We start from the raw sequence: 14730 nt of genomic DNA on the forward strand, positions 1-14730 counted from the left end.
TCTAATCCCGAAGTTGTGGCGAACTCATTCAACAATTTCTTTACAAGCATAGCTGAAAAACTGGTCCAAAATAATCCTAACACAAATTACCAACCAGCAAACCAAAAATATCACACATGTGCAGAGTCAATTTTCATTGCCAAAGTTACTGGAAATGATGTTGCAAAAGCCCTCAGAGAGTTAAAAAATTCATATTCAGCTAGAATTGATGGTATCCCAGCAGCTGTAATAAAAAATTGTGAACACACAATTGCTGAACCATTAACTCACCTCTGTAACTGTTCTTTCCAGGCAGGTATCTTCCCTGAAGCTCTGAAACTTTCTAAAGTAATTCCTGTCTTCAAAAAAGGTGATAATAAAGATATGAATAACTACAGGCCTATCTCAATCTCATCCTGCTTTTCTAAAGTTTTTGAAAAAATAATGCCCAAAAAATGATGGACTTCATTGAAAAAAAAAAGATTTGCTAAGTTTAGCTCAACATGGGTTCAGAAGCAACAAATCTACAGAAACTGCAGTATATGATTGCATAAATACGCTTTTATAACTGTTAGATAGAAAACAACCCATAACAGGCATATTTTTGGATCTGTCAAAGGCTTTTGACACTGTTGACCACAAAATATTACTGGAAAAATTAGAACACTACGGTATCAGACGAATTGCAAACAACTGGATTGCTACATTCCTAACCAATTGGATGCAGAGAGTCAGCATGAAATATACTAATATACAAAGCAACTCAATAACCAAAATACTATCAAGTAATAAAACTGTAAAGCAAGGTGTTCCACAGGGCTCAGTATTGGGACCCCTACTTTTCCTCCTGTATATTAATGACTTGAGCCTGAATGTTGATGCACACAAAACAATAATATTTGCTGATGACACAACTGTACTCCTCGAAGGAGAGAATACAGAGGCGGTGCAAAAAGCTGTGAATGTGGCTACTGATCAACTCAGCAACTGGGCAAAAATCAACAGATTAACTATCAACACCAAAAAGACAGCTTCCATGAACTTCCACACAACACAAAATGCAAATTCCTCTCAGCCATCTGTCACTATAAATAACCAGTCAATAGATACTGACACTGTTTTCAAATTCCTAGGTCTGTGGGTTCAAGATAACCTGAAATGGAATACACATACAGGAAAGGTAAATGCCAGGATTTGTACTGGCTGTTATGCATTGAGTGTACTGAAAACATGTGCTAGCCTGAAAACATTAACCAGTGCACACTACGCTTATATACAAGCCCACCTAAAATATGGTGTAATATTCTGGGGAAATGCTCCAACTGCTCTGAGCACATTCAGGATCCAGAAGAGAGCATTGAGGATTATTAATGGGAGCAAACCCAGAGACTCCTGCAAACCCATCTTCAGAAAGTTAGAAATCCTTACACTGCCTTGCCTCTACATTCTTGAGACTCAAATTCTTCAGAAAACATATAGTGCCAACTGACCCCAGAGTCGTAAAAAATAATGAAATACATTAACACAACACCAGAAAAAATGCAAACTGCGTAAAAAGGGAGTTTTCCACATGGGCCTCCAACTGTTCAACAATCTTCCCACTAGTATTAAGTCCATCAAAGACAACATAAAATTTAGCAAAGCCGTGAAGTCATATTTGTTGTGTCACTGTTTTTACTCTGTAAATGAATACTTAGAACAGTAATCTTGCTGTTTGTGCTAAATTGAAAACATTGAGCAATATAATACATTAGAATACTATAGGCTTACATTAACACATGTTAACAATGTTAAATGACATTTTCCGACATCTGCAACACACTGTGTATCATCAGATCACATGGAATAAAGATAAAAATACTTTAGATGTTTTAGTGTGTTTAGTAATTTGTCCGAGGATCATTTCACAATGATTCAGAACTTACCAGCTTATTAAAAGGAAAACTTAAGTCATATGTTTTGTGGTCACACACAGCTTAGCCTTTAAATTCTTTTAAAATTATATTCTGAGCAGTATGTAAGTTCCTTAGGTCAACAGCTTCATTTTTGTTGCCTCAGAGATTCTAATACTTGGTGAGAAAAATATTTTTTATCTGAAGTGATCTACACTTGAAGTGAAGTATACATACTCTGTAGTCAGGGGCAGATCCTTGCTGATCATGTTTGAGGTATAAGGGGTCCACATTGAATGCATTTACAACAGCATCTGGATCTTTCAGCCTGAAATCAAAGTAAGGAAAAAATGTTTCTCTCTTTAAATATATATTATTTGGAACTACAATAACAAAAATTACGTTACTGTTCATTTTGATGAAAGATCTGTAGGAAGTAATTGAGACCAAGTTCCATGCCTGCAGATGGTAGCACTTTGAAAGCAAAATAATCATGTGGGATCAGTACCAAAAATGTATACTTGTCTCCTCAGTTTAAGAAAGGCAGTTACTGCATCTCTGATTCCACGTAAGATTCATCTCTGAAGAGGCACTGAATCAATTAAGAATGGCGGCACCACTTCACATTTGCCTGCTGTCTGTTGCTCAAGGGTTGTGCTCTTGAAAAGATAATTTATGTAAAGTCTGATAAATGCTGGAGTGAACAGACCACTGTTTCAGAGTCTCTAAAATGTTGATCAGTCTAAGTTCATGAAGTTCTGGTTGGGTGAGTAGTTACATTATCATCACTACCACCTACCGCAAATTTGAAAGATTACATTTGCGTGAAAAAACTGTTTATAGAACTGCAGGAAGAGTGTTGGAATGCTTAAACTTGGCAAAAATTAAAAGTTTTTTGCAAAAGTTCACAGTAAATATGAAATGTACCAATGACTCAGCATTTAATGTCACTGCACAGTTTGATACTCTTATTACTATCAATCACCACAAATGGAAAACCTTAATTATTTGAACACTAACGCAAGAGCACACATAAAACTATAAAGTATTACCATTATCTCCAACTCTTTTACAGTGCCAGCATCAAAGTTCAGCTATCATTAGTAGATTAACAATTTATTCGGCAGTTAACCAACAAAATAAATTTATTACTAACCACATTGCTGAACAGTCAAAATTCACCAGCATCCATTTATGTGGGTTAAAATTGAATGAATCAGCAAGTTCAACTCCCTTCATATGATGTCGGGTCTCTGGACAGATGAATGCTGATCCTGCAAAACAGAATAGTTTGAGAATCTCATTGATGAGATGAAAAATATGTATAATACTTTTATACAACAGAAACCAGTTCTCTCTCTCTCTCTCTCTCTCTCTCTCTCTCTCTCTCTCTCTCTCTCTATCTCTCTCTCTCTCTCTCTCTCTCTCTCTCTCTCTCTTTTTTTATTTTCAGTGGGGGAGAGAGAGGGTGAGGAGGAGGATGGAGGGAAGAGTGTACACGGACACACTGTCTCTCTTTAATAAAGTTCTTATGACTACAAACATATGTAACTGCTTACCAGCATAAGCTGCGTCCACATGCAGCCAGACCCCTTCTTTATTACAAACTGCACCCGTTTCTTCAAGATTGTCATATGAACAGCAGCTTGTTGTGCCGAGTGTTGCTACAGCCTAAAAAGAATAAGGTACAGAATAAAATAGCATTTCTTTAGGAGGGGAAACTACATATACATCAGATGATAAAATATTTTAAAAATTAGTAACAACATTTGTACATTTTGCCTCCTGTAAGACCCGTCTCTCATCCACGTCACAGGAAACAAGCAACAGCAGACAGTAGGCAACTGCCTGATGCGGTGATGTACATTTGGGACTGTATGCACTCTGGGACCATTTTGATAGCTCTGAAAACCCAGCAAGAACACTGGAAAGTGGCAACTAATCCGGCACTAGTGAATATGCTACTGCGTTGTAGTAAGTGAGGTTGTCTCACTGAAGGCCATGGGGAAAAAAAAAAAAAACCATGAATAAAATTTACCCATCCTCTAGAAAGAATTTGATGTAGGGCTGATAATCCACTCCATAAAAAGAACTCAAGTTGCAACACTTCAACAAAAGAAAGGTGGATTGGTAAAAAGTGTCAAATGTGCCAAGGGAAACAACAATAAATGCACGTAATGGCAGAAAGAATATAAATATATAGTACAAGTCAGATTTATGTAGTGGAATCTAGAATGTGATGTATCTGTATCACCGAGGAGGCCTAGGCTGCTACTAGACCAAGAACAAAAACTGGAACAGAGTATTATAGCTCTACAAGAAGTAAGGTGGACCAGAAGAGGAATACGGTACTAGAGAAGCGTGATGCTAGCATATGCAAACAATGGAAACTCCAGGTTGGAATATCAATATTAGGAAAATGATAGACTGCTACTCACTGTAAAAATGACATTAACATAAGCAAGCACACTTGCAAGCTTCATTCTAGTAGAAAAGTTTACAAGTGATAGCAAGCTTAACCAATGAACACTGCTCAACACATCCAGCAGTGGTGTCAGCCTCAGCATTGTGAACTTGTATTGAGTCACTTATCTGAGAAGACCAACAACTTACAGTCAAACAAAATGCTGAAATATGTCATGTAAGTGTGAACACACCTCATTCCATCAAATAAAACTAAGTAAACTACCTTAAGACTTCTGCATTGTGGGCTCCCAGAGAGTTTAAAGTTCATTACAAAGAACAATGATCTCATTTGTACCAAGCTCAAAATCATTTCAGTAACTAATGAGATACATTTTTGGGCAAGATTTAACCTGTAATGAAACATCGTTACATGACTGAGCAAAAGTCCCAATATCAAAGAAGTCAATGGAAGCACCCTGAACCATCTCCCAATAAGAAATTTGAAGCACAACCATCAACTAGTAAGGTGTACCTATGGTTGATTTTTCTGTGACTGACTGAAGGAACAACATCCTCTCAACTGCATATACTACTAATGCCCAATTGAGAAAGTCAAGACTGCACTGAATGTCTGGGACGGCAGAGGAAATGCATGCTGCTTCTTCAAGACAACAATCAACATCATAGAGTACAACTGACACTGGAAATTACTGTCAAAGTCAGTTGGGAGCTCAAACCTCATCCTCCTTACAACACTGGTCCTGTCCCTTTGCACTTTTATCTGGACAGACCGATGAAAGAAGTTGTGTGTGGCATCAAGTTAAACAGCAAAGAAGGTGTACAGCAGGAAGTGCAAATCTGGCTTCAAGATAAAGGTAAAGGGTACACAACAGATGATGGGACAAGTGTATAGAAGTTGGTGGGAATCATGTGGAAAAAATAGACAAAAAATTGTACTGATTAAATAAACCAGTTCTGCTGTACAGTTTTTTGTCTGTTTAATTATTGAATGATTGTTGTACAAGAGAAGAAAATGGTCCAGCAGTTGTTTAAAAGAGTTCATTCACACACTGTGTTTGGCAAATATCAGTGTGTAGGGAAGCCTTCAGGAATGTGGAACGAGTCAAGTTATACATCAACAGGCACAAACAGCTACTGCATGCTACTTCTGTAAAGTGTACTAGCAACAGATGATGACTAGTGCCATTTACTCACACTGATAATTATGGGCCTTTCAATCCTGGATAGTGATGTGTAGTTAATATGGAAATTATTTTTACATCTTATACTGTGGTTGCAACTTCCGCAGTTCATCATAACTTCACTGTTGTTACTAACCATAACAACCACAACAGAGAGAATGTATTGACACTTAAGTGTAATAACTCCTAGATTCCTGAAGGGTCTTCTGCAAGATGTTCGGTTGTGAACCTTACACAATATTCTCACTGTAGGCTTCTGTGGAATACTTCTTTGATCTTAGATGCACTAGCCCAGAAGATCATGCCACAAGACTCAGGAGTGAAAGTACGCAACACATACTAGCAATCCTGCCTGCAGATCAACACAGTAAGGGGGCTGGACTGGGCTGTTTGGTTAACTTATCCATATGCTGCTGCCACCTTAGTTTATTATCCTTCTGGATGTCTAAGATCCTCATTCACAGAGCCTCATCCAGCGTAAGGCCATTGATCTCTACTTCTTATAGCTGCAAATCAGTATTAGTTGTTTGGAACTGGCATAATACGAGTTTTTTAAGAATAAGATTTAAGCTGTTAGCTGAGTAACAGTTGAAATTCAGTCCCATTATTCTTATGGCTGTGTCTGGTATGGATGTTTGGGCCATTTATCAATATAGTCACATAATTAAGAAACATTACAGTTTTTGAAGGTTCGTTAAATTTCCCAGGTAAATCATTTATGTATGCCAGAAACAAGTGCAGGTTAAGTACAAAATTTTGCAGAATACCATACTTAATGTTTTCCCAATAACTTTAGTCTTATTCCTGTGTTGTTATTTTGTAATGTGACACTCTTTTCTGTTGCTAAGATGAAGATTCTATCCATGAAAGATGAATGCCTATAATGTCATACCATTTTAGTTTTTCCTAGTAGAATTTTATGAACTGCACAACCAAAGCTTGGAAAGATTGCATGACATTTGGTAAGTTTCCTGGCCAAGTCTACTAGAACTGAGTTGGTGAAACTATATATTGCTTTCTGAATAGTGATGCTATTACAGAAGCTTAACTGAATTGATGTTAAAATACTATTCTCTAAGAGTTTGTTGAATATTTTGTCATAAACTATCTTCTCAAAATATTTTAAGAACACAGAAAGTAAGGAAGATGAGTCTGTAATTAGAGAAGTTGCTTATCTCAGCTATAAAAATCTTAAATGATGACATTCTTTTGCCATGGACTTTATATAGTGGTGTGGGTATGTGACATACCTATGAATGAGTGTGCTATCAGACCTCCACTTCATCTAGAGCTAAAGGAAAGTTATCTGTCCTTTCTCCCATAGTGAAACTGCTTAAATAAGACCCATATTATAGCACACACTTCAAACTATTTACTCAATCACCAGAGAGACAGTGTGTCAACAACATTAACATAGATAAGGGATGTGTGCTCAACAATGCATGGATGTGGACACCTGATAGCAAATGACTGCATAGGAGTGTATATTTTACTGTACATCATGGCAGAAATGAATCCGCTGCAGATGACAATCATCATTGCCACTAATGTTCTCTCCCATAAAGTGGAAATTTCTACATCATTTACACCCGTGTCAGTCTGTTACTTTTTAACAGTAGGTTGCTTTCCTGACAAAGACAATGGTGGGTATTTTTGGAACGTGTTACAGACCATAATATGACAAGCATCAAGAATATCTAATACAATAAGACTTCACAAAAGAGTTTATGGTTATATTACTTTCACAGGTATCTTGCTTTACAACATTTGTGTCTCCTCCCCTCTCCCACCAGTGACCTATGCAAATGCAATACCATAAAAATTTGAAATGATTTGCTGTGTATGCAACTGAAGAAAACGTAATCTTCATCTGTCAGAAGTTAACTTCATGCTGCACTCTTGTGGATGAAATAAAAATCATCATTTAAATAAACTCTAGTGTTTACAGATCAAATTTGCATACATACTCAGATAACTGTTGCCTATCTTAGACAGTCATTTTAACTGTTCATAGTTTACAAGTTATACACCATATGATTTATTACAAATTAACATAATGAAATTATACTTACATAAAAGGGTATTAGTCCTTTTGCCGTATCTTCTTTAATGGCTTGCTCAAGTGTCTCACCCCGTAGACTAAGCTTGTCATCTGGCTCCAATAAATGGAACTTCACACCACCGAGGAGACCTGCACGCTCCACAGATGAATGAGCTAGATCTAAACATAGAATATTTTAATTAGTTTGCAGTTTTCCAAATTCAGAAACAATTGTTACAGTTCACACACACACACACACACACACACACACACACACACACACACACACACACACACACACACACACACAAGAGAGAGAGAGAGAGAGAGAGAGAGAGAGAGAGAGAGAGAGAGAGAGAGAGAGTAGAGTCTAGTTTCAATAAGAAGTAAAAATCTTTGTCCATCCAATGAAACTGCAATTACTGTTTTGTATAACCAGGCCAAGTGTCACAGCAAATATCTTAGCTGAAATCTATTATCTTAGTTTGGAAATGCCACACTCAATCATCAATGTGGAAACAACAAGATCTCATATTAGGTCCCACATAGATAGTAATTGTGTCACTCAGCAAAAGATTAGACGTAATGTTGTTTTTGAGTATCTTCCTCATAAGTGAAGGAATAGATGAAAGCCCTGTTACATTTTCAGAGTAGTTGTAGTATATCATTGATATACATCCTTTATTAATAATGTTAGATTCATTTTGTATTAGACTTCAACATCCTTTTTTATATTGTGAAGAGAAGTTCAAACATAGCAATGACAATATTATGCTTCACTTCGAAGTTGGTCAGCAGACATAGCTAACTAACAATTAAATCACAGACTAGTGAGTTTGTTCCAGTTTGGTCAGATACTATTGTACAAAATGGCGAGGAAATCCAGGTACAACAGAATGAGAATTCTATAGAGCAGTATGTCACATAACCAAAGACACTGTAGGTACTTCCAAGCTTGTGTCCTTTACACCTTTCTTCAACAGTTGTTTTATTCCACCCAATAAGCAATACACCACAACAAATCACATTTTGTAACCCTAGTCTACAGAATGGTGATGGGCAACTTGTTATTGCTAGTAGTCTAACTTATACGTGAAGCATTTTGAGGACAAGTCAATCTGCTAAATATAATCCAACATATTTTTATCAGAATATCCCCTCCCCCCAACTCTTCCCCTAAATGGACAATGTGCCTACACCTGGAGTACCACTGAAACCATTGTTGTGGCTTCCCTTCACGTGGAAGCAAAGAGCAGTACTTAATAGCAGCACCAGATGCAGGCGTGCAAGCCTGGAAACCTTGCGGAGGTGGAGGAGAGGGGGGGTGGGGTGGGGGTGAGTGGATTTCATATAGCTCGTGAATGGCAACCCCCCCCCCTGCCCTTAGAAAAAAAAAAAAACATTGTACTAACCACTGATATAAACGAATTATTGCAATTGTATTAATACATTTCATATATTTTATTCTTATTGTAGTAAAATCTTGGCCATCTGGGGCACATTTCATATGGGAGTGACAGTATGTTATATTTTGGGGTAGAGGAGAGACATTGAAAAATTATGAGCATCCCACCCCCTATCCTTTGCACCCCATAGAACCGAAACCTGGATCTCCACATGTAGGAGGGGCACCACATCATCTTCAGACGAGTCCCATTTCTGCATTCAGTGTCATGATGGACATGTCTGTGTGGACTCTCTTAGGAAAACAAAATTTGCCAGTCTACACTGGTAATTGGTATATGGGCTCAACACTTGTCATGAGGGCATACACTACTAATGGGAACACAACACTATCACCTCTGATTTCTACAGCCTCGTCTAGGTAGTATTGCTATCTTGAGAAAAAATTATGATATGTTATTTGATCCATTTTATGTAGTTTGGTGTTTCCTTTGTTTTACTAATGGCTTGAAACTAACTTCAGAGGCTGCCCTGCTTTAGTTGTCACAGGCTGGCTTTCTCTACAAAATGATATAGGTTCAGCTGTCTTTTGTACAAGTCTAACTTAACTTCATTAATGCTATTTGTGTGTATAATTTAATGTTGAAGGTAGTTCTCAGCTTAGAGCCCTAAGTGGTGGCTGATGACCTTAAACCAGCCCTGACCGCATGTGAGTATGATACTGTTTGCAGACAGAGGGGTTTTACTGAAAATAGGTCTCATGAGATTTCAGTCAAATCCTTAGATTGTAGTACCATTTTTTACTCTCTCAAAAACGAACATTCATCAGAGGGTAGATGAAGTTTTTACTCTTGAAATAATTTAATTGAAGTCAACAGACACAGCTTGTTTAATTATGAGAAGGGAAATATTATGAAATGAAGACAGAAAAGTGAATGTACAGTATTAATATAACCTCGAAAACACACATTTTGTAGTAGCAGAAGGAAAAGCAGGGATATTACCCTGTGGGAACTGTATGGCAACAAAGAACATCGGCTGCAGATTTATCGTACTTGTACCGCCTTAGCAAAAATAAAAGTGTGCTTACTCAGATTATGGTCGTTTCGTTATACATCCTACATCTCATCCATAGTGTAGCACTACATTGCTGAACAATGATGACCACATTAATTCAGAACATCTACAATTATTGCTCAACACCAATTCTGGGATTGTGGCCTCAATGTAATGCACAATTTATGCACCTGGGACAGCTGTTTTTGTGCTACAGTACCTAGAGCTGTGCACAACACCCTTCACACACCTGAAGTTATAAAGGTGATAGTGACACTCTTCACAACAGTGTTCCAACAGTGAACAATGGTGCTGAATACAGGAGTGCACTGGATAATCTACTCTATTATTTTGCAATGGACACCAATTTGCTTGCAAACCCAGATACTTCAAAGCCACACCAATCCAAATAGATTTTACATTTGCTCGCTTTCACCAAGATGGCATTCCACACTGCATGTAAATTCATTCCCTCCAGGCCTCGTGTAGCTGGCTAATTGTCTTCTAACCTGCCACATATGGAGCCTAATTACAATGCTGTTCTCCCTCTGTTGGTGTTACCGTGCCAACCTATTGGACTGAGAACACATTGAGACTACTACCTTTCTGGCCTGATCAACCAAGCCTATGGTTTGACACAGTGGACAACATTTTAGCTGCAAGTGATGGCATCAGTGAAAGCATGATATTTGTCATACTGCTTAGTCATTTGGGTGAAAATATGGATATGCTCAGTACCCTCAAACAAAAAGTATGAGAGCACTCAAACAGCACTCCTTCACCACCTCTCCCACTTCCTGGAAGAACAATTACGCCAGATCAGCTTAAATGAAGATTTAGAGGACCAAAGTCTGTCACAACTATGGCTTCAGTTACACACTCAAACTGATTTTCACCTCATGCCTGATCACACACTATGGACATTGTGGGTCATCAAGCTGCATCCCATAAGTTCAACTGGCGATGGTTGTCCACAAGCAAGAACCATTAGATGATTGACAGAATATTTTCCATCATTCAACATCGACAATGTATTAATAACTCTGACAATAATGGCACTGAATGTGACTCGAAACCACGGCACATAACATTACCTGAGCTGATCTCACCCAGCCTCCATGGACCCTGGTTTCATCATACCTGGCTGAAGCGATGACCCCTGTGCTGCCACAGCAAATCCCTACCTACTCTCCACCTGGGCTGTGCCAGCATTTGTGCAAAAGCTGCTTCTGCTGGTACCATTGATTAATAGGTGCTTCAGCTCACAACTTTTTTTTGTTTTGCTTTAGAGCGCATAAGCAACTGGGGTCATATGTACCCAAGTCAAAACTATAGAACACAAAGACAGGGAGGAGTTGAAAACGACTATACATCAGTCCGAATTGGTATAATAGAAGACAGCTAAAAACAGGCACGCAGAAAAAGGGCTAAAAAAGACACCATACAGAAACGGAGGTCCAAAACTAAAACTTAAATGGCCTTACCACATTGCTTTGGCAGATAAAAAGTAAGATGCGGTCGACAGCCTGCGTGTCATTTGCTAAAACGACCGATAACTCAGACGGCAAACACAAACAAGAACGTAAAAGGTTAAATGGGCATTCCATCAAGAAGAGGCAGACAGTTAAAACTTGAGTGCATTGCGTAAAAAGTGGTGGGGTAGAGCCACTTAGCAAATGAAGACAGCTAAAAAGGCAGTGCGTAATATACAACTGAGTTAAAATAACCTCCTCCCAGTGGGAGGGCCGAGAGGTGGTCATCCGAGCTGCTGGAAGAGGCTTTTAATTAGCCGGAGCTTATTTCAGTGAAGGGAGGACCATTGGTGACGCCTAAGGGACATCACATTGTGACAGATGGCAACACAGAGATCATTGGAGAGAATAAGGCTACTCACGGGCTGAGGTACGAGGACTGCAGCTTTGGCAGCTGTGTCAGCAGCCTCGTTTCCTGGCAGACTAACATGACCAGGAACCCAAAGAAAAACATCACACTGGCTCCACCAAGAGTGAGCAGTTAACAGTTTTCCTGTACCTACACTAAGGGATGGGCAGTGTACAGCACACACAGACTTTGAAGGGCACTGAGTGAGTTTGAGTGGAGGACACAATTGAAAAGGCTATGTCGCTGGATTCACTCTGTGCCCTGATACAAGGTGAAGAGCTCAGCTGTAAATATTGAGGAGTGTGCCAGAAGCCAATATCAAAAGACATGGGTGCCAATATCAAAGGTACACCTTACCCCATGGTCAGTCCGAGAGCCATCAGTATATACAAAGGTACTATCATGAAGTTCCATGTGAAGGTCATGAAACTGAAGGTGATAGACCAACGCTGGAGTAGTGTCCTTAGGAAGAAAGTGAAGGCCAAGATTAACATGAGCCACTTCATGAAGCCAAGGTGGTGAAGGATTCATACCCACTGGGAACAGCACGGGTAGTGTGAAGTTAAGCTGCTGTGGCAAGTGCCGAAAGCGGACTCCAGGAGATAACAGAGATGGAGAACGAGCCACATACTTACAATCAAAGGAAGCATCAAAGAAGGAGGCATAAGATGGGTGGCCACGCATGGCAGACAAACGGCATGCATACCTGCTGAGGAGAAAGTCACAGCGGTAAGACAGTGGCAGTTCAGCAGCTTCAGCTTACAGACTGTCAACCGGGCTGGTGTAAAAGGCACCTGTGGCCAAATGGAAACCACGATAGTGGATGGTGCTGAGCGGCGTAAGAGGCATGGGGGTGTAGACACATAAAGCACCCATAGTCGAGTTTCGAATGGACAAGGGACCGGCACAAATGGAGGAGTGAGTCGATCGGCACCCCAGGAAGTACCATTGAGGACACGTAGGACATTGAGGAACCACCTAAAGCGGGCTGCTAGATAATATACATGGGAGGACCAAGAGTGTTTCCTATCGAGCATGAGCCCCAGGTATTTCGTAGTTTCAACGAATGGAAGGGCAACAGGCACAAGACGTACAGATGGTGGGAGAAGCCACTTGCGTCGCCAGAAATTCATATAGACGGTTTTGTCAGTGGAAAAGCGAAAGCCATTGTCGATGCTCCAGGTGTAAAGACGATCACAACACCGATAAAGATGCCGCCCAGTGAGACAGGGCCATGGAGAACGGCAATAGATGACAAAATCGTCAACAAAAAGGGAGCCGGAGATGCCCAGTGGTAGACAGGCCATGATAGGGTTAATGGCGATAGCAAAGAGTAAGAACACTGGACTCGCATTCGGGAGGACGACGGTTCAATCCCGCGTCCGGCCATCCTGATTTAGGTTTTCCGTGATTTCCCTAAATCGCTCCAGGCAAATACTGGGATGGTTCCTTTGGAAGGGCACGGCCGACTTCCTTCCCTAATCCGATGAGACCGATGACCTCGCTGTTTGGTCTCTTCACCCAAACAACCCAACCCAACCCCCCAAAGAGTAAAACACTCAGGACGGAACCCCGAGGCACACCGTTTTCCTGGATAAAGGTGTCTGACAAGGCAGGACCCACACCCAACTTGAAAACTCGATCTTGTAAAAATGCCTGACGGAAACAGGACAGGTGGCCCCACGTGTAAAGAGTATGGAGAATACCAGTTCTCCAGTACGTGTCTTAGGCCTTCTCCAAATCGAAAAACAAGGCCACAGTCTGGGATTTCCATATAAAACCATTCATGACATGGGAGGACAAAGTAACGAGATGGTCAACTGCAGAACGCCGTGCTCAAAATCCACACTGTGCACGCATCAGTAAATTTCGAGACTTGAGCCACCACACCAGCCGGGGATGAATCATACGTTCCATCACCTTGCAAACGCAGCTGGTAAAAGAGATGGGGTGGTAGCTACAAGAAAGGTTTTTGTCCTTACCAGGCTTAGGTATGGGTCTGACGGTGGCTTCACGCCAGCATCCAGAAAATGTGCTCTCTGCTCAGATGTGGTTGTACGTGTTAAGCAGAAAGTACTTGCCCACAAGAGAAAGGTGCTGCAACATGTGAATGTGGATGGCGTCCGGCCACAGAGCGGAGGATCGGGATGAACTGAAAGCATGATCGAGCTCCCTCATAGCAGAGGTAGCACACGATTCGGAGAAGAGAAGGGCATCGCTCGAGCCGCCTCCACTCGTTTCCAATGGAGCAAGACAGGATTACAGCGGGAAGAGCTCCAAACTTCCGCAAAATGGGTCCCAAGGTGTTGGAAATAACAATAAGGTCCATGATAACATCGCCTGCTACTGTGAGGCCGAAAATGGGGGAATAGATCTTGGTTCCAGAGACCCACCGGAGGTTGGTCGACACGACAGACTAAAGGGTTAGTGAATGAAATCCAACTAGCTCATTCGCTATCACGAAGAATGCGACGACACTTTGGATGAATCTGTTTATAATGAATGCAGTTTGCTAACGTAGGATGACAGTTAAAGACGCAGAGAGCACGTCTCCATGCGCGAACTGCATTGCGGCATGCCTCAGTCCACCAAGGGACTGGGGCACAATGTGGAAAAGAGGATGTGCGAGGAACTGAACGTTCCGCAGCACTAAGGATAATGTTGGTGGGATAGTCCACCTGGTCAGCACAACTGGGGAAATCTTGTTCTTTGAAGGTCGCCAGGGAGCAGTAAAGCTGCCAGTCAGCCTTAGTAAGCTGCCATTTGGTCATGCACGCAGATGGGGTAGGAGTCAGCGAATGGAGAGCACACAGGAAATGGTCACTCGAGTAGGTGTCAGAAACGAATGGACCACTCAAGATGATGGGCA

At 40.6% G+C, this 14730-nt stretch overlaps 1 protein-coding gene across 2 annotated transcripts in view; it reads right to left on the reverse strand.

The window, feature by feature from the left end:
• Positions 1–14730, reverse strand: part of LOC126088582 (aromatic-L-amino-acid decarboxylase) — a 211129-nt gene that overhangs the window by 21049 nt on the left and 175350 nt on the right. For both annotated transcript variants that reach the window (XM_049906780.1, XM_049906779.1), the window contains exons 7-10: positions 7552–7700; positions 3431–3542; positions 3028–3145; positions 2109–2199 (exon numbers count right to left, since the gene is read on the reverse strand). In XM_049906780.1, coding sequence (XP_049762737.1) covers positions 2109–2199; positions 3028–3145; positions 3431–3542; positions 7552–7700 — 470 coding nt within the window. The remainder of the gene's footprint in view (positions 1–2108; positions 2200–3027; positions 3146–3430; positions 3543–7551; positions 7701–14730) is intronic.

Source organism: Schistocerca cancellata, chromosome 6 (genome assembly GCF_023864275.1).
Source record: "Schistocerca cancellata isolate TAMUIC-IGC-003103 chromosome 6, iqSchCanc2.1, whole genome shotgun sequence".
Classification (NCBI taxonomy): domain Eukaryota; kingdom Metazoa; phylum Arthropoda; class Insecta; order Orthoptera; family Acrididae; genus Schistocerca; species Schistocerca cancellata.